The 22,142-nt window shown below is 49.5% G+C and overlaps 1 protein-coding gene across 1 annotated transcript; it reads left to right on the top strand.

Moving 5' to 3' along the window:
* Positions 1–691: 691 nt before the first annotated feature.
* CHST12 (carbohydrate sulfotransferase 12) lies at positions 692–16,246 on the top strand. Its single transcript, XM_073361983.1, has 3 exons — positions 692–771; positions 3,423–3,479; positions 14,550–16,246. Exon 3 carries the CDS (start codon positions 14,644–14,646, stop codon positions 15,901–15,903), a length of 1,260 nt encoding a protein of 419 aa, XP_073218084.1. The 5' UTR covers positions 692–771; positions 3,423–3,479; positions 14,550–14,643; the 3' UTR covers positions 15,904–16,246.
* The last annotated feature ends 5,896 nt before the right edge of the window (positions 16,247–22,142 follow it).

The raw sequence follows: 22,142 nt of genomic DNA, 5'->3' as shown, positions 1-22,142 counted from the left end.
AGTTGCTTTAAGGCGGTATGAATAGATCACTCAGTGAATGAGACTGAACAGAGAGGCCCTTCAGCCTGGATGGATGAACTCCAAATACCCTGGGCCTTTCTGCCTGGATCCATACTCTGCATTTATATCATGCCTTTCACGTGAGCCTCAAAGCGCTTTACAGAGGCTGGTATCGCCCAGATCTTACAAAGAGGGAAACCGAGGCATGGAAGTTAAGCAGCTCGACCCCGGCTGAACAGCAGGACAGTGGCGGAGTGGAGAACAGAAGCCAGTTCTCCCTCCCCCCCACCATCGTTAGACCGGGTTGAATCCCCCTGGGCCCCTGCAAGGAGCGCCCTTCGAGTGAGAGAAGGGGGCGCAGCCGCTGTCGCGATTTCCAGCCGACTGCAGCATTTGAACCCAGCTGGGCCCAGCGAGTCACTTCCACGTGCGAGGCCCGGGAAGAGTTCGCCCCGGCGGCGGGCCCTGACTTTAAACCCCGCTCCCCGGCCCAGTCTGCACCCGCTGCCGGGCTGGGGGCGCCCTGAGGGGCCGGGGCCGGGGCCGGGGCGGCGGCCAAGGCTCCGCTCCAGCCCCGCGCTGCAAAGGCTCCAGCGAGCACGGGACCGAGTCTCCGCCGGGCGGCCGGGGCTGGACCGAGCGGCGCCTGCGCTGCGGCCCCGCTGCCCGGACCCCGCGGCCGGCTTCTCGCGAGAGGCGGTGGCTCAGGGGGAGGAGTCGGGGCTGCAGCCGCGGCTGGAGGCTCCGCTAGCCGAGCGGCTCCGGGCGGAGGTGAGAGCGGGGCTCGGGGCGGTGGCTCTGGCCGGGCGCGGGGACGGAGCCGTGATCCCCCACCCAGGGTGCGAGGGGTCTGCAGTGCCCCCCTCCCCTCCCCTCCGGCCCCAGCTGGCCAGCGGTGCGGGGTTCCCTCCTCCGTCCCCGGGGTGCAGTGCCCCCCTCCCCTCCCCTCCGGCCCCAGCTGGCCAGCGGTGCGGGGTTCCCCCCTCCGTCCCCGGGGTGCAGTGCCCCCCTCCCCTCCGGCCACAGCTGGCCAGCGGTGCGGGGTTCCCCCCTCCGTCCCCGGGGTGCAGTGCCCCCCTCCCCTCCCCTCCGGCCACAGCTGGCCAGCGGTGCGGGGTTCCCCCCTCCGTCCCCGGGGTGCAGTGCCCCCCTCCCCTCCCCTCCGGCCACAGCTGGCCAGCGGTGCGGGGTTCCCCCCTCCGTCCCCGGGGTGCAGTGCCCCCCTCCCCTCCCCTCCGGCCACAGCTGGCCAGCGGTGCGGGGTTCCCCCCTCCGTCCCCGGGGTGCAGTGCCCCCCTCCCCTCCCCTCCGGCCACAGCTGGCCAGCGGTGCGGGGTTCCCCCCTCCGTCCCCGGGGTGCAGTGCCCCCCTCCCCTCCCCTCCGGCCACAGCTGGCCAGCGGTGCGGGGTTCCCCCCTCCGTCCCCGGGGTGCAGTGCCCCCCTCCCCTCCCCTCCGGCCACAGCTGGCCAGCGGTGCGGGGTTCCCCCCTCCGTCCCCGGGGTGCAGTGCCCCCCTCCCCTCCGGCCACAGCTGGCCAGCGGTGCGGGGTTCCCCCCTCCGTCCCCGGGGTGCAGTGCCCCCCTCCCCTCCGGCCACAGCTGGCCAGCGGTGCGGGGTTCCCCCCTCCGTCCCCGGGGTGCAGTGCCCCCCTCCCCTCCGGCCACAGCTGGCCAGCGGTGCGGGGTTCCCCCCTCCGTCCCCGGGGTGCAGTGCCCCCCTCCCCTCCGGCCACAGCTGGCCAGCGGTGCGGGGTTCCCCCCTCCGTCCCCGGGGTGCAGTGCCCCCCTCCCCTCCCCTCCGGCCACAGCTGGCCAGCGGTGCGGGGTTCCCCCCTCCCCTCCCCTCCGGCCACAGCTGGCCAGCGGTGCGGGGTTCCCCCCTCCCCTCCCCTCCGGCCACAGCTGGCCAGCGGTGCGGGGTTCCCCCCTCCCCTCCCCTCCGGCCACAGCTGGCCAGCGGTGCGGGGTTCCCCCCTCCCCTCCCCTCCGGCCACAGCTGGCCAGCGGTGCGGGGTTCCCCCCTCCCCTCCGGCCACAGCTGGCCAGCGGTGCGGGGTTCCCCCCTCCCCTCCCCTCCGGCCACAGCTGGCCAGCGGTGCGGGGTTCCCCCTTCCGTCCCCGGGGTGCAACGGCCCCTCCTCTCCTGGCACAGCTGGCCAGCGGTGTGGGGTTCATCCCTTCCCTCGATGGTACAGGCCGACTGCAGCGCACCTGGCCCTCCCCTCCAGGCACAGCTGGACATTGGTGCTGCTGACCTCCGGTTTATTTCTATGCATTTAATGCTGGGTCGGTTTTGTTAATGCGAATACTTATGGGGAAGCTCAAGCGTACCAGTTCAGTTGCTCCTCCTGCTGCCCAGCTTCCTGTCTCTGATCTTGGTGGCCCATGTATGTGCAGAGGGATGGCTGTACGGGGGTGACTTGTGCCTGAAGCCACACTCCGGGCAGAAAGCCAGGTGCTGTGGGTGAGGCTTTCCAAGGGCGCTGCGTTGCCTGTGGCGGCCCTGGGAAAGCACAGAACGGGCTAGGAATGCTGCTGGCCATTTGAGACAATGCTTGGAATGTGCGCACGGTTCCGGGGGGCTCTGGGCAGCATCTCAGCCTGGGTCCAGCCAGGACTCCTGGTATTACCTGACAGAGAGTCGGGAGGGTCCTGGAAGCAGCTGGCTCTCAGGAATGGAGACCATGAGGTAGGGTCTCTGTTGCTCTCAGTCAGACCCAGATGTTGGAACTTGGTGGCATTAAAGCCACGTTTACACTTGTGACCGGATGTTGCTTGATACAGATATGAATGTGAGGTGGGTGATTGCCCTTTGATGTAGTCCAGCTGTTCTTCGTCACTTTGGACCTGCTATATTCCCCCACCCCCTTGTGTGTATTCATCCATTTGTTTTTTTATCTTCTTTGGTTAGATCTGAACAGAAATCAGTGGAAGCTAGAAATAGAAGCGAGATTGCAGAATAATAGAGGGGAGGAGTGGAAGTGCCTATGTGGAGACTGGGTGTTATGCTTTCTCCTTGATGGGAAAGGCCCTAGTCTTCTGATGTGGGAAGCCATGGCCCTGATTCTAGCCCAATCTCATCTTTGGGCTTGATTTGCCACTCATTAGACTGCTGTAAATCAAGTGATCCAGCTGAAGTTGGTGAAGTTACTCTGGTTCAAAACTGGTGTGGAGAGACTCTGTATTTATACTGCAACCATCAAAGGGTTAGCTCAGTGCCTCACTACCCTATATCTGGCTGATAAAATGAGACATTTGCAAGTTCTGGCTACAGTTGGGACAAAAGATCTGTAATATTAGGTCTTTAAGTAACTGCATGGATTTAGCATGGAAATTCAGAAGGGAGCAGAAATCTGACAAAAGATCATCTGTATCAACTGCTGTTTGTAGTAGGTCATGTGTCTTCTTTTCATATATCTAGGCCCTGGATGATGAGACCTTTATGAAGCCCATCCCTTCACCAGTGGATCAGCAGCAGGTATGCTATGCCTAAAAGGGCTGGTAAATCCTTTTGAAGTTGTAATGCTCTTCTGTGGCTAACTCCTAGAGCAGAGTTTCTTAAACTGTGGTCTATGGATCACCAGTGGTCCGCAAGCTCCATTCAGTAGGTCTGCGGATAGTTCCCTCTAAGGTGTGTGTCTGGAGGGCCGCACACGAGAGAATGAAGGGTCACCCACCTAACTAATGGAGCCTCGCAGGCATGACTCCTCTAATTAGGTGCCTGGACCCTGGAGAAGACGCACATGTAAGGTGAGGTGGTGGTCTTGGGGGGAATAAGAAGTAGATGGGAAGGGGCAGAGGGGTGAGAAGAAGGGGTGGGGGGAATTTGGGATGTGCAGGGCTGGGGTGGCCAGAGAAAGAGGTGACTTTCCCCAGCTCCAGGGCTGCGGCTGCTGGGGAGAGACGGCCCTCCTTCCCAGCCCCAGCTCTGTGGTGGGAGAGAGACCCCCACCTCCTTCCCAGCCCCAACTCGGAGGCTGCTGTGGCAGGGTAGAGAAGACACATCCATCACATTAGAAAGGTAAGACTACTGATATTAAAATATGAGTTGTGTGCTTTAATTTGTAGAACAAAAAAAGTTTATTATTGAGGGTTTTTTTATACAGTGCTTTTATCCAACACGCTTTACAATAGATAGCTAACGTTACAAACAACATTTGGAAAGATCATTAAGTGGTCCGCTGAGACCCCTCAGCAATTTTCAAGTGGTTCGCCGGAAAAAAAAAGTTTGAGAACCACGGTCCTAGAGGATCCTTGAGTGATGCAGTCATCTTCCTCCATAGTCCTAGCCCTGGCAGGCTGGGACGTGTTGGGACTCTGTACTTTCAAGTGCAGCTGAGTAACATGTTTGTTTCAGGTTTCAATACATTGTGTAATGGGTTTTGTAACTCAGATGTATGTTTCCTGTATTAGCCCAAGTCATTTCCATGGCTTTGGAAACTGACAGTCCCGAATTGGTCTTCACCGGTTTGTGGTGTGGTGAATGGATGAGGAAGTCCCTTCTCTGGTGTTTTTATGCTTTTCTTTTTCTCTCTGACTCTTAGGGTTATAATTTTAAAATAGCCCATTTGACATTTTAAAAAGCTTTCACTCTTGAGCTGGGACAGGGTATTAAATAGCCTGAGGTCTGTGCCCCCTCTTCTGGGCTCTAAAGACCAGAGAACAGCAGACTTTGATCAGATACTACAGAAAGAAAACTGGTAAATTACCATTTTACTGGGAAATCTTTGTTTGATAAACATGTGGGCTGCTGCAAGCTAGTGTTGGCCATCAGAACTTGCCCTTTGCTGACGCACTCAACTTCTAAGCTATAAAGCAATTTATTAATTGCACTGAAACCCAACAGGCAAAATTTCAGCACGGAGTAAAATGTCACAGCTGTAAATTATAAATACTAAAGTTATAAACACTTGAAAATTGGCCTTACAAAAGGGGTTTCTAGTGTAAACTCAGACAGTATGAACCGCAGTGTTCTGATACATCAACCTTTGCTCTCTGGACCAGCTATGTAACAGAAACATCCCAGATTCTTGTTGGCTAGGGCTATGGGAACTGAGACTTGCTCAGACTCCACAGTATTTGAAAGGCCCAGAATTGATGGGTGAGTATTGGGCCTTGCAGCAAATGTAATGTACAAATAAAACCTGTTGTATTCTGGGAACCCCTTGTAGAACAAGGCCTAGAAATGTTTATGGTTCTTGAGTTAACACTTCCGAGTAAATAATTAGAGAAGGGGCGGCTGGTACTGCTAAACCCATATGGCATTGGACTTTGTGATAGTGAGGTGGGGAAAAAAGCTTGAATGAATATGAAGGAAAGTGGGTTTAACTTCAGTTGGTTATTGAAGTGCAGCTTTAAGATCCTGTCTAATGCACTGATGTAGCTACACTGATGATGCTATGCTGGTGCAACCCCTCCATGTATATATCCCACACTGGGCTAAGATGCAATAGCAAAAAAAATTACTATACCACCCCAGGATGGGGGACCAAAGCCTGAGCCCATCCGGTCCCAGGGAGGGGCCAAAGCTCCACTACCCCGGGGATGGGGAAAAGCCAAAGCCCAAGGACTTCAGCCCCAGAGAGGGGGCCTGTAACCTCAGCCCCGCTGCCCAAGGCTGAAGCCTTCTGGCTTCAGCTCCAAACAGTGGCACTCGGGCTTTGGCCCCTGGCCCCAGCAAGTCTAAGCCAGCCCTGGCGACCCCATTAAAACAGGGTCACGACCCACTTTGAGATCCTGACCCACAGTTTGAGAACTGCTGCACTAGCGTAAGCCCGATTTGTGTCTGCACTAGGGGTTTGTATCAGTGTGACATACTGACACTGATGTAGTTACACTGATGCAAATTTACCTTGTCTAGACAAGCCATTAGATTTTTGCAGCGTGGGGGTGAAGCAGTTTATTTTGGATGTTGCAGAATGAGCAAAAATCTTTCTTGGTTTTGGCTAAGTCAGCACAGTCCTGGTCTGACTCTGATGTCAGAATCTGCTGAGTTTCCCCTTTTAGAGAAAGCAGATCACTGGAGCTGAGTTGGTCTCAAACGTTTTACACCATATAGTGAAATAAAAACCTGAAATGCGCTTGACTAAACATATCCCACTCGAGGTTTGGTGATTTATGGCTCAGGGGGCTGGATGGCTCAGGTGACGGACAGTAGAGTTCCCTGGCAGTCACGGGGGAAAGATGTGGTAAGTCGTGGCAAAAAATGCAATCGACAGTTTTTCTAAAGTCTCATGTCCTGTTATATTGTGCAAAACCCCTCACCCCCCAAAAAATGTTAAAGGACCAGGAACAGAAGAAAATGGGTCATAGCAACAGCTCTTAAGCCCCATTGCTGAAGGCCTGGTCTGCATCTTCAGCTTCTCTGGAGTGGAAAGTGTTGCACGAAGTCCTAGGAGTGGGGAAGAGGGAGTCATGGAATCCATTGCAATAATAACCACTGGAGTCAGAGGACTCTGACCCCTATGATAAACACCCCAGCTCTATGCCAGAGTTTAGAAGCCACTGTCTCTGGTGGTTTCTGTGACTGTTGTTACCTGAGACAAATTGCCAGGCTTACTAATGAGAGGGAGAGCCAGTCACGGGTTCCAGTCTGGGCCAGGTCAGTAGTAGCTAAGTTATTACCATCCAATGGCTATTACCTGGCCTGTATGAATTGAGTTTGGTGCTCAACCCAGTTCCCACTTGGCAGGCATCCGCATCACAAATACCACCACCTTAATTGGCATTGAAGGGCATTCTTGCTGGCATTCTCAGCTTTGAGACCAAGGGCTGCGTGGGCCATATAGTGTGAACTCCCTACTCACCTGTAGAGGTTTTCTCTTCAGGTTATGGCTCAGGCACCTGTCTCAGACCTTTGTTCTCTCTGTGTGTATATATAGAGACCTTTAGTCTCCAATGTTTTCAGCCTGGCTTCTTTTCTTAGTACTAAAATCACACTGACATTGAAAAAGAGAAAATAATTGACAGAATAATTTTTTTTTCTCCATTAGTTGGCTTAGTTTAACTAAGTCCCATTATGGGTCTCTGATAGAAATCCCATCAGTGAATATGGCACTGACCGAGTTAACAGGAGAGGATTTTGTTTGATCCTCCGCTGATCATTGCTATATATCTTGGAAACTCAGTCTGTGCTCTGGTAGATGTGTGCTGTACCCCGGAAAGCAGGCTTGAGCCCCGGGAGTGGGCTGGGTAAAGCTGCATGAATTCAGTGGCTTTCAAAATGAACATCCTTCCAATGATCCAGAGGGCCGTGAGTGTTTGTTACAACACTAAACTCTGCATTTTGGTAAGGCAAACACTTTTGTTACTTGAGAGAGGGCATCCTGGGGTGGGAGACTTCACAGCAGTGCTGCCAGGCTGCTATAGCTGCACCGTGTTATGGAGGGTGATTGGTGTTGAGTTTGCAAGTGAATGATTCTCTTTGAAACATTTAGGAGTAGCAGCCGTGTTAGTCTGTATTCGCAAAAAGAAAAGGAGGACTGGTGGCACCTTAGAGACTAACAAATTTATTTGAGCATAAGCTTTCGTGAGCTACAGTTCACTTCATCGGATGCATCGGATGAATCGGATGAAGCTATAGCTCACAAAAGCTTATGCTCAAATAAATTTGTTAGTCTCTAAGGTGCCACAAGTACTCCTTTTCTCTCTTTGAAACATTATTATTATTTAATTGCATCCCAGTAGCATCTAATGCCTCCAGTCAGGGTTGGGGGAACCCACTATTCTGGGCACTGTACATACCAGAATAGAAAACAGTCCCTGCTGCAAAGAATTCACAATCTTACCAACAAGACAGGCCGACAGATACAGCAAACAACAAAAAAACAATGTGCAAAGCAGCAGCATTCCAAATCTTCCATTAATGGGCTGAGGCTGCGAGCCTAAGTATCGACATATAAACACGCACACATACACGTAGTGGTGTTGGAACAATTTGTATGGGGGTGCTGAGAGCCATTGAACCAAACTGTAAATCCTGTATATGATGGAAAGCTCTTCAAGTCGGGGGTGCTGCCTTGCGCCCAGCACCCCTAGTTCCAGCAGCCCTGCATACACACACACACTACAGTTTACCCCTCCTTTAGCTCCCTTTGCATCTTCCTAAGCAACTCTTAGATCCAGTCAGTCCCTGTCTTAACTGACCTTGCCTAGAGAATTATTGCTGAGTAATACCTGCCTTCTTACTCTTCGGAATGGAATGTATTCTATCCGCAGCTCTTCCAGCCCCTGCTGACGAACAGAACAAGAGACTGAATCCAAGATCCATATCTCAATGCTTGGTGCTGCAGTGCAAAGCGATAATTAGATCACCAGCCACTCCTGGTCTTTGCCTCTTTCATACCTGATCAGTGCAAGCAAATGCATTGAAAAAAAATCCCTAAATTGTGCATTTTAAGTGTTTTTGGATAAATTGAGCTAAAACGCTGATTCATAGCTATTAAGGTCAGAAGGGACCATTATGATCATCTAGTCCGACCTCCTGCGCAACGCAGGCCACAGAATTTCACCCACCCACTCCTGCCAAAAACCTCTTGCCTATGTCTGAGCTATTGAAGTCCTCAAATCGTGGTTTAAAGACTTGAAGGAGCAGAGAATCCTCCAGCAAGTGACCCGTGCCCCATGCTACAGAGGAAGGCGAAAAACCTCCAGGGCCTCTTCCAATCTGCCTTGGAGGAAAATTCCTTCCCGACCCCAAATATGGCGATCCGTTAAACCCTGAGCATATGGGCAAGACTCACCAGCCAGATAGTACAGAAAATTCTTTCCTGGGTAACTCAGATCCCATCCCATCACAGGCCATTAGGCCTATTTACCATGAATATTTAATTATCAAAACCATATTATCCCATCATACCATCTCCTCCATAAACTTACCGAGTTTAATCTTAAAGCCAGATAGATCTTTTGCCCCCACTGCTTCCGTTGGAAGGCTATTCCAAAACTTCACTCTGATGGTTAGAAACCTTCGTCTAATTTCAAGTCTAAACTTCCTGGTGGCCGGTTTATATCCATTTGTTCTTGTGTCCAGCTTGGTACTGAGCTTAAATAATTCCTCTCCCTCTCCGGTATTTATCCCTCTGATATATTTATGGAGAGCAATCATATCTCCCCTCAACCTTCTTTTAGTTAGGCTAAACAAGCCAAGCTCCTTGAGTCTCCTTTCAAAAAGACACGTTTTCCATTCTTCGGATCATCCTAGTAGCCCTTCTCTGTACCTAAACAAACTAGGGATATGCAACCTAGATGGAGTGACTATAAGGTGGGTGCAAAACCAGTTGGAAAACCGTGCCCAGAGAGTAGTTATCAGTGGTTCACAGTCATGCTGGAAGGGCATAGCGAGTGGGGTCCCGCAGGGATCAGTTCTGGGTCCGGTTCTGTTCAATATCTTCATCAAAGGTTTAGATAATGGCATAGAGAGTACACTTATAAAGTTTGTGGACGATACTAACCTGTGAGGGGTTGCAAGTGCTTTAGGGTATAGGATTATAATTCAGAATGATCTGGACAAACTTCAGAAATGGTCTGAAGTATATCGGATGAAATTCAATAAGGACAAATGCAAAGTACTCCATTTAGGAAGGAACAATCAGTTGCACGCATTCAAAATGAGAAATTACTACCTAGGAAGGAGTACTGCGGAAAGGGATCTGGGAGTCATAGGATCACAAGCTAAATATGAGTCAACAGTGCAACTCTGTTGCAAAAAAAAAAAAGTGAACATCATTCTAGAATGTATTAGCAGAAGTGTTGTAAACAAGACATGAGAAGTAATTCTTCTGCTCTACTCTGCACTGATTAGGCTTCATCAGGAGTATTGTGTCCAGATCTGGGCACCACATTTCAGGAAGGATGTGGACAAATTGGAGAGAGTCCTTAGAAGAGCGACAAAAATTATTAAAGGTCTAGAAAACATGACCTATGAGGGAAGATTGAAAAAATTGAGTTTGTTTAGTTTGGAAAAGAGAAGACTGAGAGGGGACATAACGGTTTTCAAGTATGTAAAAGGTTGTTACAAGGAGGAGGAAGAAAAATTGCTTTTCTTAACCTCTGAGGATAGGACAAGAAGCAATAGGCTTAAATTGCAGCAAGGGCGGTTTAGGTTGGACATTAGGAAAAACTTCCTAACTGTCAGGGTGGTTAAGCACTTGAATAAATTGCCTAGGGAGGTTCTGGAGTCTTCATCATTGGAGATTTTTAAGAGCAGGTTAGACAAACACCTGTCAGGGATAGGCTAAATAATACTTAATCCTGCCATGAGTGATGGGGACTGGACTAGATGATCTCTTGAGGTCTCTTCCAGTTCTATGATTCTATGATGCTTTGGCTCGCATCTAGGAAAGAGGGAAGTATGCTCGTCTCCAGGGCACACGTACCCAGAGCTGTCATACTGGACCTTGTTGTGTAGTTTTCCCTCTGCGCCATTTTTGTTTTTTGTTTACAAACCGGGGAGGGGTTTGGTTGCTGTTTTCTGTTTATCATGATTCCATCTGAATGGAGAGCAGTGTCTCAAAACAGATGCTGACCCCATGCTACCTTTGCATGCCAACAATCCCACGGCCTCGCTCTCGTCTTGTTTAGATTCTTCCCTTCCCTGCAAGTTTCCCATAAGAGAAAATTCACTACCGATGGTGTCAGAGTTTGTCTCTCCCATCCCAGTCTCCATGCTTGCCCATTGGGTGGGGTGCGGAACATGAGGTTCCATGAAGAACCCCCCTAGCCATGAATCCCAATCCGCTTCAGGTGTTGTATTTTAAATCAAATGAACTGTTGCCAAGCTCTGCTCGGATTTGGCCGATGCTCTTTATTTTTAATTTTTCTCCCTTTACAACGTGGAAATGTTGCTGCCCTGAGAGGCCGTGTGCATGTGAACTGGCTGGCAAACGGCCTCAACATTTTGGGAGGAAAGAAACCCAGTGCTGGTTTTGAAAAGGCTCCTTTCAGAGCTACTTAATGGGCACAAATGGTTTTGTTTTCATAACTGATGTGGATATGGTTTGTTTTGAGGCCGTTAAACAGAATGAGGATGTCAGCAGAAAGGGCTGTTTTTGTGTTTTAGGGAGTTTTTAACTGGTGCTTTTCTGTGTTGATAGCCTCAGTGCTCTTCAGAAGTGAGATTGTGTAGTTAACGCCTTTTTATTCACCTTCCTAAGTGACATCTCATCAGAGAGAGAGGTTTTAAAAAAGAAAAATGATTCTTTCTCTCAAAATACTGGGAACCTTCTAACCTCTCTAATGCATTGCATTTCCCTGGTCCCTGCCTGCCATCCAATGATCTCAAAGGGCCTTATAAAGAATAATGAACTAAACAGCCTAATTACCCCGGTCATAATATTCACCTACATTGTACCTATTTTACAGGTGGGAAACTGAGACAGGGAGGCCAAGACCAACATTTTCAAAAGTGGTCACTTATTGTGGGTAGGTCAGTTTTTGGGAGCCCAACAAGAGGCCGGTTTCCCCAAGCGCTGAGCATCCTACAGCGCCTATTGGAAGTCAGTGGGAGCTGTGAGTGCTCAAGGTGTGTTGAGTTGAGCCTCTAAAATCAGAGGCCACTTTTGAAAATTTGGCAGCAAGTGACTGGCCCAAGTTCCCATGGGGAGCTGAGAACAGAATCTGGATCTCCTGACTCCTGGCCTTTTGTTTTAACTGCAAGACCATTTTTCCCTGGGCTGCTGAACCAGGCAAGCTGCATTGCTACCCTGCTTGCTGCAAACATGACTCTGCTCAGTTTATCTTCCCATTTGTTCTCTTTGCACATATGCATGTAGCACTATTGATATCAGTGCAAGGGGCGCATCACATGGATTTTGCAGGAAGTTAACTTGTGCAAACATGCTCACAGTGTTACAGCTACTTGCAAGCTCTTTGAGGCAGGGATCATCTATTTTGTTCAGTGTTTGTGCAGCACCTCGCACAGGGGGCTTCTTGTCCGTGACTAGGGCTCCTAGGTACTACAGCAATTCAAAGAATAATACTAATTGCTTGGGGTTTATCAATTGTCCTTTCATGTCACCAGCTTAGACTCAGCTCAGTTGTTTGAACTGTTGTCCTGCCCTCACTAGTTTGAGTTGACCTTCATGAAAGGAGCACTGTCTAAGATGGGTCTGAGGTCCTTTAAGGAGCAGACAGAGTGGCTGAATAGTCTTGATATACTGCAAGAGGGCAAGGAGAGGACTTATTTGCAGTTGATCGGGGTGAAGATCAGGAGTGATGACCTTTGAACGACACTAATCCCCAAAACCTCGGTTTTGTTGACCGAAAATAAATAGAATTTTAGGGGGAGGGGGAAACCATGAAAGCTAAAAGTAAATAAATACACTGGTTTCAGTGCAAACAGTTTGGATTTTGTGAGAGCTGAATGCTGCAGAATTCGGTTCCTGCATCACAACTAAGACGTGAAATTGACAATAAACAGAGCTGGCCAGTTTCCCTGTCCATGCTGAGCGAGGTGCAAAAAGGCAACTCAGTGTCTCTCTCCCCTCTTGTGTATTCTTATTGATTGTTTGTACTACAGTAGTATCTAGAGGCCCCAAGTGAGTTGTGGCCCATTTGTGCTAGGCACTGTACAAACCCATTGTAAGAGAGAGCTCCTGCTGTACTGATTCTGTAGTCAAAACAGACAAAGTCGATGGGAGGGGGAACAGAGGCCCAGGGAGGTGAAGTGACTTGTCTGGGTCACACAGCGGATCAGTGGCAGAGCTAGGAATAGACCATGGAGAACCTGAATCCCAGTCCAATGTCCTGTCCACTGGGCCATGCTGCTCTGACACGCTGTCTGTTCCTTGCTCCCTCCTACCTTCTGTCAAGACACTGGAGAGGCTTTGCTTGTGGGGCAGTCCTGAGCTCTCAAGCTTTTTCCCCGCTGCTGGTCTGACTATGGGAAGAGCTAAACTGGGGAGGAGCTGAGGCCGCTGCATTCAGCTTGCTTGGCTCCCCAGCCCTCACCTTGCATGTATCCCCTGATTAGAAAAAATGCATCCGTGCTTGGGAGTGGGGTGTACAGCTGTTTCCCTTCCACAAACCTCCCTCTGGGATCATGTGTGCAGCTAGTGAAGGGAAGTTAGGAAATCTGCATTCTGTTCCATACTCTGACACAATCTATGTTGACAGATATTGGGCGAGTATTTTAACCTCTGTGCTTCAATTTCTCTATCTGTAACTGGGATAGGACCGCCTGCCAAGTGGTTTGCAAGGCTTAGCTAATATGGCTTGGATGGAACCTGCTCTAGAAATGCAAAATATGTTGGGCCAGACAAGAGGCCCCCCTGCTCAACACATTCCAGAAAAGCAGGACAGGTTTCTCTTGGCTGGAGAAAAGTAGATTTGCAGGAGTAACCCTGAAGCTGCATGATCGCAGTAATCAAACAGCCACAGTAAAACCCTAAAGAATGTTAAATATGTTTTTTATCAGGGCCAGGCCCCTTAATAAATTAGAAGCAAGTTTGGATTAAATCATAGGAAAAACTCCTTGTGGCAAAAGCAAATAGACAAGGGAATAACTGCCAAGAGAGGTCATTGAGTTATCATCCGTGGAATACATTCAAACAGAGATTAGATAAAGCATAGCATTGGGCCAACTCGCAGTCTGTGGAGGAAGGTGAATTTTGACCTCTGATGTCCCCAGCAGAGACACCCTTCGCGCCCATTCAGCTGATAGAACCTCTATTTTCAACACAGTATTGTGGCTTTAGGGGCATCTGAATGAAGGAAGTGAGACCACGTTATGGGATTGCTAACGTCAAGTATTCAAAAACCATGAGGCAGGCCCCTGACGTGAATAATATTGGTTTAAAAAATGAGTTTAAAAAAATAAATTCTGGCTACTTTTTTACTTTCTTTCTGATTTTTGAGATTTCAGGTTCATGTTTTCAAGCTTCTCTCATGAGGGCTGAAATCTTATTTTTATTTTTTTTTGTAGTGAAAGTGGAGATTCTCAAGTAATCACATGACTCTAGGAGCTGGAGCCCTTAAGAAAAACGCCAGCTATTGCAACACTCACGATAAAATTGCAGGAGATAATAACTGACTTTGAATCCAACAATCCTCTAAAGTAGCCAGAGCCCTCGCTTAGCAGGGCCAGTCCGCTCTAACCTGGCTGCATGCAGCACCATGCCTAAGAAACTGGTTACTTTCACTTTCTAATCCCCAACCACCTGCAACCCAGTAAGTGGGGTAGGAGCAACTGGTTATGCTATCAACTGGTGCTGGGCACAGCAAGGAGAAAGGCCTGCATTTAACCCCATGAGGGCCAGTGGTCTGCGTGTGGTTGGGTGGGAACAGGATGTTTCATACAGCTCCTGTCACACAAAACCTTAGGGTCAGGAGTACGTATGGCGTATGCATCCGATGAAGTGAGCTGTAGCTCACGAAAGCTTATGCTCAAATAAATTGGTTAGTCTCTAAGGTGCCACAAGTCCTCCTTTTCTTTTTGCGAATACAGACTAACACGGCTGTTACTCTGAAACCTGTCACATGGAAGCTGTTACCCTACAGGGTCACTCTACATCAGAGAGACTGACTAACTTTGTTTTTTGTACCCTTCCAGGCTCCTTGTCAGCAGCACAATGTGGTGTCCCAAGCAGCACTGTGTGAGGCTGAGGTGAACTCAGGAGAAAAAGACCACCCCAGCAACAGCTAGGATGACCAAAGCACGGCTGTTCCGCCTCTCGGTGGTGCTGGGTTCCGTGTTCATGATTCTGCTGATCATTGTGTACTGGGACAACGTGGGGACAGCTCATTTCTACCTGCACACGTCCTTCTCCAGGCCTCATGTCCCGGACACTCCGCCCACCGCTGCTCAGGATGAAGAACGCGAAGGCTTGTTGGACATGGATGAGTTTTTAGAGAAGCTTCTGAGTTCTGGCCTGAGGCAGAATGGTCCCTTGAACAGAAAGACGGAGCAGGCCCCACTGCAGGGCTCCAGCAGGCCTGACTTGGGCAACCTGGAGGAGAACGTGAGAGGCTATGACTGGTCCACCCGCATTACCAGAGTGAGCCTGGACCAGGAGAAGCTGCAGGCTGAGCGGCGGAGGGCACTGCGGGAGTTCTGTGCCAATTCCAGTTTCACCTTCCCCGCTAAGGAGCGTTCCTTTGACGACATTCCCAACTACGAGCTGAACCACCTGATCGTGGACGACCGCCACGGCATCATCTACTGCTATGTCCCCAAGGTGGCCTGCACCAACTGGAAGCGGGTGATGATCGTGCTGAGTGAGAGCCTGCTGGATCAGGGTGTCCCCTACCGGGACCCCCTGGATATTCCCCGAGAGCATGTCCACAACTCCAGCACCCACCTGACTTTCAACAAGTTCTGGCGCCGCTACGGGAAGTTCTCCCGCCACCTCATGAAGATCAAGCTGAAGAAATACACCAAGTTCCTCTTTGTACGTGACCCCTTTGTGCGGCTCATCTCTGCCTTCCGCAGCAAGTTCGAGCTGGAGAATGAGGAGTTCTACCGGCGCTTTGCCATACCCATGTTGAAGCTCTACTCCAACCACACCAACCTCCCCACGTCTGTTAGCGAGGCCTTCAAGGCGGGCCTCAAAGTCTCCTTCCCTGACTTCATCCAGTACTTACTGGACCCCCGGACAGAGAAGATGGCCCCTTTCAATGAGCACTGGAGACAGGTTTACCGCTTGTGTCACCCGTGCCAGATAGACTATGACTTTGTCGGGAAGCTGGAGACCCTCAACGAAGATGCAGCTCATCTGCTGCAGCTTCTCAAGGTGGACAGGCTCCTCCACTTCCCCCCCAGCTACCGGAACAGGACTGCCAGCAGCTGGGAGGAGGACTGGTTTGCCAAAATTCCTCTGGCCTGGAGGCAGCAGCTCTACAAACTTTACGAGGCTGATTTTGTACTCTTTGGCTACCCCAAGCCAGAAAATCTTCTTAAAGACTAAAAACAATTGGAAATTGGAGGAGCGGGGAGGGGGATTACCAAAAATATTTAAAACTTCACAGTATCCTCCTCTTAACCTCCCAACCCAGGAAGATAAAATTCAGTATATTTTTTCTACTCATCCCTTTCCAAATTTGCAAGAATCCAGGATACTCCAGCCAGCTGTAAATCACCAGAATACCCCCCTCTCCCTTTGTGATCAGACGACTTCCTCGTTCCGTCGGTCGGCTCTGTCGTTCCGTCACTTTTTATTAATACTTTTTAAAAATTAATATATTTAAAATATTTAATACAAATTGTGTCTTGTGGGGAAGGAAGAGGTGGAGTAAAAAACAAAGCCCCTGTCCCCGTGTGTAGTCTCAGTGCTTTGTGTGTGCCGGAGGCCCGCTTCCAGGAGTGCCTGGGGTTTACAAGCCACTCGAGGCTAAACTTGGAGCTGGCGTGTGCAGGCACCGCCCCGTTGATCTTAGGGCACTTATCCCTGCTTACGCCAGGTCTGAATTTGGCCCCCAGTAGGTTAGACCCAGCATGACGTTGCACAGCTGGAGTACGAGCAATGACAGGATGGTGCATGGGGACCTGAGCAGGTGACTGGTGAATTGGCAAAGGCAGGTCAGGCAAAGAGAGCAGGTCCGAGAGAGGGGGTGGGACACTTGGTGCCCAAGTGTTAAAGGCCCTGTCTTGTTTCAGGAAGAAATACTCCCTGGGCCTGGACAGAGGGCCAATTGGAGTCCTAATGGGAGTGTATAGGCAGCAGCGGGCATTTCACCCGTAGGAAATCCAGATCACTTATAAAACCTTTTTTCCTCAGTGGTAGCGTGGTGGTCCAGTCAACCTGCATGCATGGTATGGCTTCGTTAACAGCATCCTGTTCTGTGGTACCCGCGTAGGAGTGGGCTGTTATCTCAGATCAGCCTTTATCAGTGCTCTGAGGCTGAACTCCTCTCTTTCATGTGCTGGTTTCTACCTGTCCACGTGTTTGTGTGCTCAGCTTGCTCCTGGATGAAGCAGTCTGCAGATATCAGCAACTGGGTTTCAAATAAACAAAAAGCAGCTCAAGAGAGAACAGCCATCTGGGAGCATCAATCCATCTAAGTCTGGGTGTTTCTTTTTAGGGCCAGGCCGCTTGACCCTATCACTGGCCTCGAATTCAACACAGGCAATCTCTAGACGTGTGACACATTCACAGCCCCAAACTAATTAAGAGAACATGGCTGTGGTGCGTGGCTGGGATACTTACTGCCAGATGGCTGTTAAAGCAAAGCAAAGAGGTGTGTTGCCGTTGCTCATGACATGATGTCCCAGTCCCCTGACTCTCTGTTTACACCAAATGATTGATGTAGGTTTAATCATCTGCTTTGATGGACACCGCTGCAGGAAGTGATGGTTGCTTGCCATGCCAGAGATGTGTGGGCTGTTCCCAAAGGAAATGTATGCTTTTAGAAATATTCCAGTCTCTGGCTGAATCTTGCTTTCATCGCTCTCACTAAATAAGGACTGGCCATCCAGCACTCTGGATAGGCTGGTGAACATTTTATGGGCTACAGTGTTTAAGCCTTTCACAGGCCTTTAGGTAACTTACCTGTTGCTCAGCTCCTCAGATGCTACCACCGTGCATGGCCTCATGATCTTACCTTATTTCTTACCTTTATTCATTTTCCTTCCAGGGGTGTCCACAGGCATGGATCTCTCCTTCCGTCTCCTCTGGCTCTCTCCAGTCCTCCATACATGTTCTTGTCTCCTGTTCCTGCCTCCCAGATGTTCTGCTCTTGTCTGCCCTCCCCTCCTTTCTGCTAGATATGCTCCTGGCTCCAGTTCTTGATAAATACTCAGCCACTGCAGTAAACTTGTCACCTGCAAGTGAAAGGTTAAAACCTCGTGGACAGACTAGAAATGGAGGGTCTGATTCTGATCCTGTCTGGTGTAGTTACACCAGCGGGAGACTAGAATCAGGTCCTCGGCGTGTTTTTCAGCCCTCTATTGCACTGGAGTGTTTGAGAGTGAACCGAAAAGGAAGGGAAGCGACTATTTCCAAGCTTTTAAAAAAAACCAAATAAATGAAGGCTGACTTCATCACTTGTTAATTTTTTCAATTGCCCGCAAATTGCTGTGAAGTTGAAAGATGCTCAAGAGCCTCATCTCGTTTAATGAGTAGTAATGGGGGTCTCTTGATGATTCCCAGCTCCTTAATTTCTGGAGGGTGGGGTGGCTAGAGTTGGTCATAGCCAACCCTGCTTTTTAAAAATACATTTTGGATGTTTTCATCCATCTTCTGGGCAATTACATTTTTTCCCTGGTGAATTTAATTGGTGTTAAATATTTGTGGATATGAGAGGTCGGTAATGTAATGCAGACTTAATGCCAAACATACCATAAAAAAAACAGGTTTCAGAGTAACAGCCGTGTTAATCTGTATTCGCAAAAAGAAAAGGAGTACTTGTGGCACCTTAGAGACTAACCAATTTATTTGAGCATAAGCTTTCGTGAGCTACAGCTCGCTTCATCGGATGCATGCTGTGGAAAGTATGCATCCGATGAAGCGAGCTGTAGCTCACGAAAGCTTATGCTCAAATAAATTGGTTAGTCTCTAAGGTGCCACAAGTACTCCTTTTCTTTTTATAAAAAAAACAATGAGGAGTCCTTGTGGCACCTTAGAGACTAACAAATGTATTTGGTCATAAGCTTCCGTAGGCTAGAACCCACTTCATCGGATGCATGGACTGAAAATACAGGAGGAAATATAAATACGTGAAAGGATGCGGGGTTGCTTTACCAAGTGTGAGGTCAATCTAACGAGTTAAATCCATTAACAGCAGAATACCAAGGGAGGAGAAATAACTTTTGAAGTGGTAAGCGAGTGGCCCATTACAGACAGTTGACAAGAAGGTGTGAGTAACAGTAGGGAGAAATTAGTATGGGGAAATTAAGTTTAGGTTTTGTAATGACCCAACCACTCCCAGTCTCTATTCAGGCCTAATTTGATGGTATCCAGTTTGCAAATTAATTCCAATTCTGCAGCTTCATGTTGGAGTCTGTTTTTGAAGTTTTTTTTGTTGAAGAATTGCCACTTTTAGGTCTGTTATTGAGTGACCAGAGAGATTGAAGTGTTCTCCTACTGGTTTTTGAATGTTATGATTCCTGATGTCAGATTTGTGTCCATTTATTCTTTTGCATAGAGACTGTCTGGTTTGGCTAATGTACATGGCAGAAGGGCATTGCTGGCACATGATGGCATATATCACATTGGTAGATGTGCAGGTGAACGAGCCTCTGATGGCGTGGCTGATGTGATTAGGCCTTATGATGGTGTCCCCTGAATAGGTATGTGGACACAGTTGGCAACGGGCTTTGTTGCAACGATAGGTTCCTGGGTTAGTGTTTTTGTTGTGTGGTGTGTAGTTGCTGGTGAGTATTTGCTTCAGGTTGGGGGCTGTCTGTAAGCGAGGACTGACCTGTCTCCCAAGGTCTGTGAGAGTGAGGGATCGTCCTTCAGGATAGATTGTAGATTCTTGATGATGCATAGGAGAGGTTTTAGTTGGGGGCTGAAGGTGATGGCTAGTGGCGTTCTGTTACTTTCTTTGTTGGGCCTGTCTTGTAGTAGGTGACTTCTGGGTACTCTTCTGGCTCTGTCAATCTGTTACTTCACTTCACCAGGTGGTTATTGCAGTTTTAAGAACGCTTGGTAGAGATTCTGAAGGTGTTTGTCTCTGTCTGAGAGTTTGGAGCAAATGCGGTTGTATCGTAGAGCTTGGCTGTAGACAATGGATCGTGTGCTGTGATCTGGGTGAAAGCTGGAGGCATCTAGGTAAGTATAGCGGTCAGTAGGTTTCCAGTATAGGGTGGTGTTTATGTGACCATCCCTTAGCACATGTGCTGTACGCATTTCCTCCTACTTCCCCCACACAGTAGCATGTGGGCAAAGGTCCACTGGGGTCTCAGTTAAGATCACCAGAGGCACGTTGCTTGATACAGACCGAGTAGAAATGGGTTGATAGGCGGTTGCTGTTGAGACTGTTTTCGTTAGTGCGGTGTCATGTTCGATGGCAGTGGGCTGGTTTTGCAATTGGCAGGGAGCTCCTGAAACAGTTGCAAACCCCACATTGCTGATGTTCAGCGAGACTTGAATGGAAAACTACTCCACCCTCTCAGAGCCAAGTGGTATTTCACCAGAGCCTCTGTGGCCCATTCTGGAGGCACAGCTGGCCGGGGGAGATTATCCTTGGTGCTGAGTCATCCCCATGCTGCCTCTCCACCCCTCCCTGGGGGGGGGGGGCGGGGAGGATGCCAGGGGAGTCTCCATAGTGTGGAGCGCTAAGGAGATTCTGTGCTGCTCCAAGTTATGGAGCAACGCTTGGAATGCTACTGAAATGAGAGCAGCGTGTGGCTCTCCAGTTTATGCTGGGGGGGCCTCGTCAGCAGCCCAGAATCAGGAAGACACAAGGGTGGCATGGAGACCCCTTTGCCTCGCTACCCCTGGGCTGTTTATTTTCTGCTGTGACTGCTGGAGAAAGAATTCCCGCTCCGTAAGTCTAGGATGTGGCTATAGTTAATTCCATTCTACTGCGTGAAAACTCCTTGTAGTCGGAATAACCAAGTAGCAGGATGACTGTCACAGTTGGGACTGAGGGGGGTGTCTACACTTGGCGCAGGAAGCTTGATTCCCATCTCTCATAGACATAGATTCATAGCTATTAAGGTCAGAAGGGACCATTATGATCATCTAGTCTGACCTCCTGCACAACGCAGGCCACAGAATCTCACCCACCCACTCCTGCAGTAAACCTCTCACCTATGTCTGAGCTATTGAGGTCCTCAAACCATAGTTTAAAGACTTCAAGGAGCAGAGAATCCTCCAGCAAGAGACCTGTGCCCCATGCTACAGAGCAAGGCGAAAAACCTCCAGGGCCTCTTCCAATCTGCCCTGGAGGAAAATTCCTTCCCGACCCCAAATATGGCGATCAGCTGAACCCTGAGCATATGGGTAAGATTCACCAGCCAGATACCCAGGAAAGAATTCTTTGTAGTAACTCAGATCCCACCCCATCTAACATCCCATCACAGGCCATTGGGCCTATTTACCATGCTAATGCGGTCTTGGGATGCATCAGGCGAGGTATTTCCAGTCGAGATCAGGAGGTTTTAGTACTGTTATACAAGGGACAGGTGAGACCTCACCTGGAATACTGTGTGCAGTTCTGGTCTCCCATGTTTAAGAAGGATGAATTCAAACTGGAACTGGAACAGGTACAGAGAAGGGCTACTAGGATGATCCGAGGAATCGAAAACCTGTCTTATGAAAGGGGACTCAAGGAGCTTGGCTTGTTTAGCCTAACCAAAAGAAGGCTGAGGGGAGATAGGATTGCTCTCTCTAAATATATCCGAGGGATAAATACCGGAGAGGGAGAGGAATTATTTAAGCTCAGTACCAATGTGGACACAAGAACAAATGGATATAAACTGGCCACCGGGAAGTTTAGACTTGAAATTAGACGAAGGTTTCTAACCATCAGAGGAGTGAAGTTTTGGAATAGCCTTCCAAGGGGCAAAAGACCTATCTGGCTTTAAGATTAAACTCGATAAGTTTATGGAGGAGACGGTATGATGGGAGACATGCTAGACCTCGAGCTAGCGCGCTCAAAACAAGAGTATAGTTGTGGTAGGGTGGGGAGCAGTGGCATAGCTAGCCACGCTGAGTACGTACTCATGGGGTTCAGGCACAGCTAGCCTGTGCCACCGTGGCCACACGACTCCTCTTAGCACGCTAGCTCAACGTGAGCTAGCGTGATGATATCTGGTGAGCTGGGAATCACCCCCCAGCTTGTAGTGTAGACATAGCCACAGGCCTGTGAGGTGCTGAGCACTGTCGGCACCACTGGTACCAATGGGAGCTTAGGGTGCTCAGGACCTTACAGGGTAGAGCAATAAAGCTTGAAATTTGACCTTCCATAAAATGGCCTCCACTTTAATAACATCTGTTCATTGCTGTTGTTTTGCCTCTCCCCCTCGGCTGCTGGTTAAATTTGTGGTTAAAAAGCCAGAGATTATACGGACAGCGCCAAGAACCTTGGGGTGACAGACCCAGAGCCGAGATATGGGCCCTCCTGCTTTGTGAGTGTGGATGTGGGTTTAAGCCACACCCTTCGTGGACTGTTCTGATGATGCAAACTGGGGGGGCGGGTACAACCAGGCATGTTAATGTCAGCTCCATTAGAAACCCAAGGAAGCAATGCCGGGCAAATG

The sequence above is a fragment of the Lepidochelys kempii genome, chromosome 10, assembly GCF_965140285.1.
Source record: "Lepidochelys kempii isolate rLepKem1 chromosome 10, rLepKem1.hap1, whole genome shotgun sequence".
Taxonomy (NCBI): Eukaryota; Metazoa; Chordata; order Testudines; family Cheloniidae; genus Lepidochelys; species Lepidochelys kempii.
Note: the sequence above shows the minus strand (reverse complement) of the source record. Positions and strands in the feature narration are given on the sequence as shown.

Bases quoted from the DNA above. Each gene is read 5' to 3' on its own strand.
- CHST12 (XM_073361983.1), top strand. From the start codon at position 14,644: ATGACCAAAGCACGGCTGTTCCGCCTCTCGGTGGTGCTGGGTTCCGTG.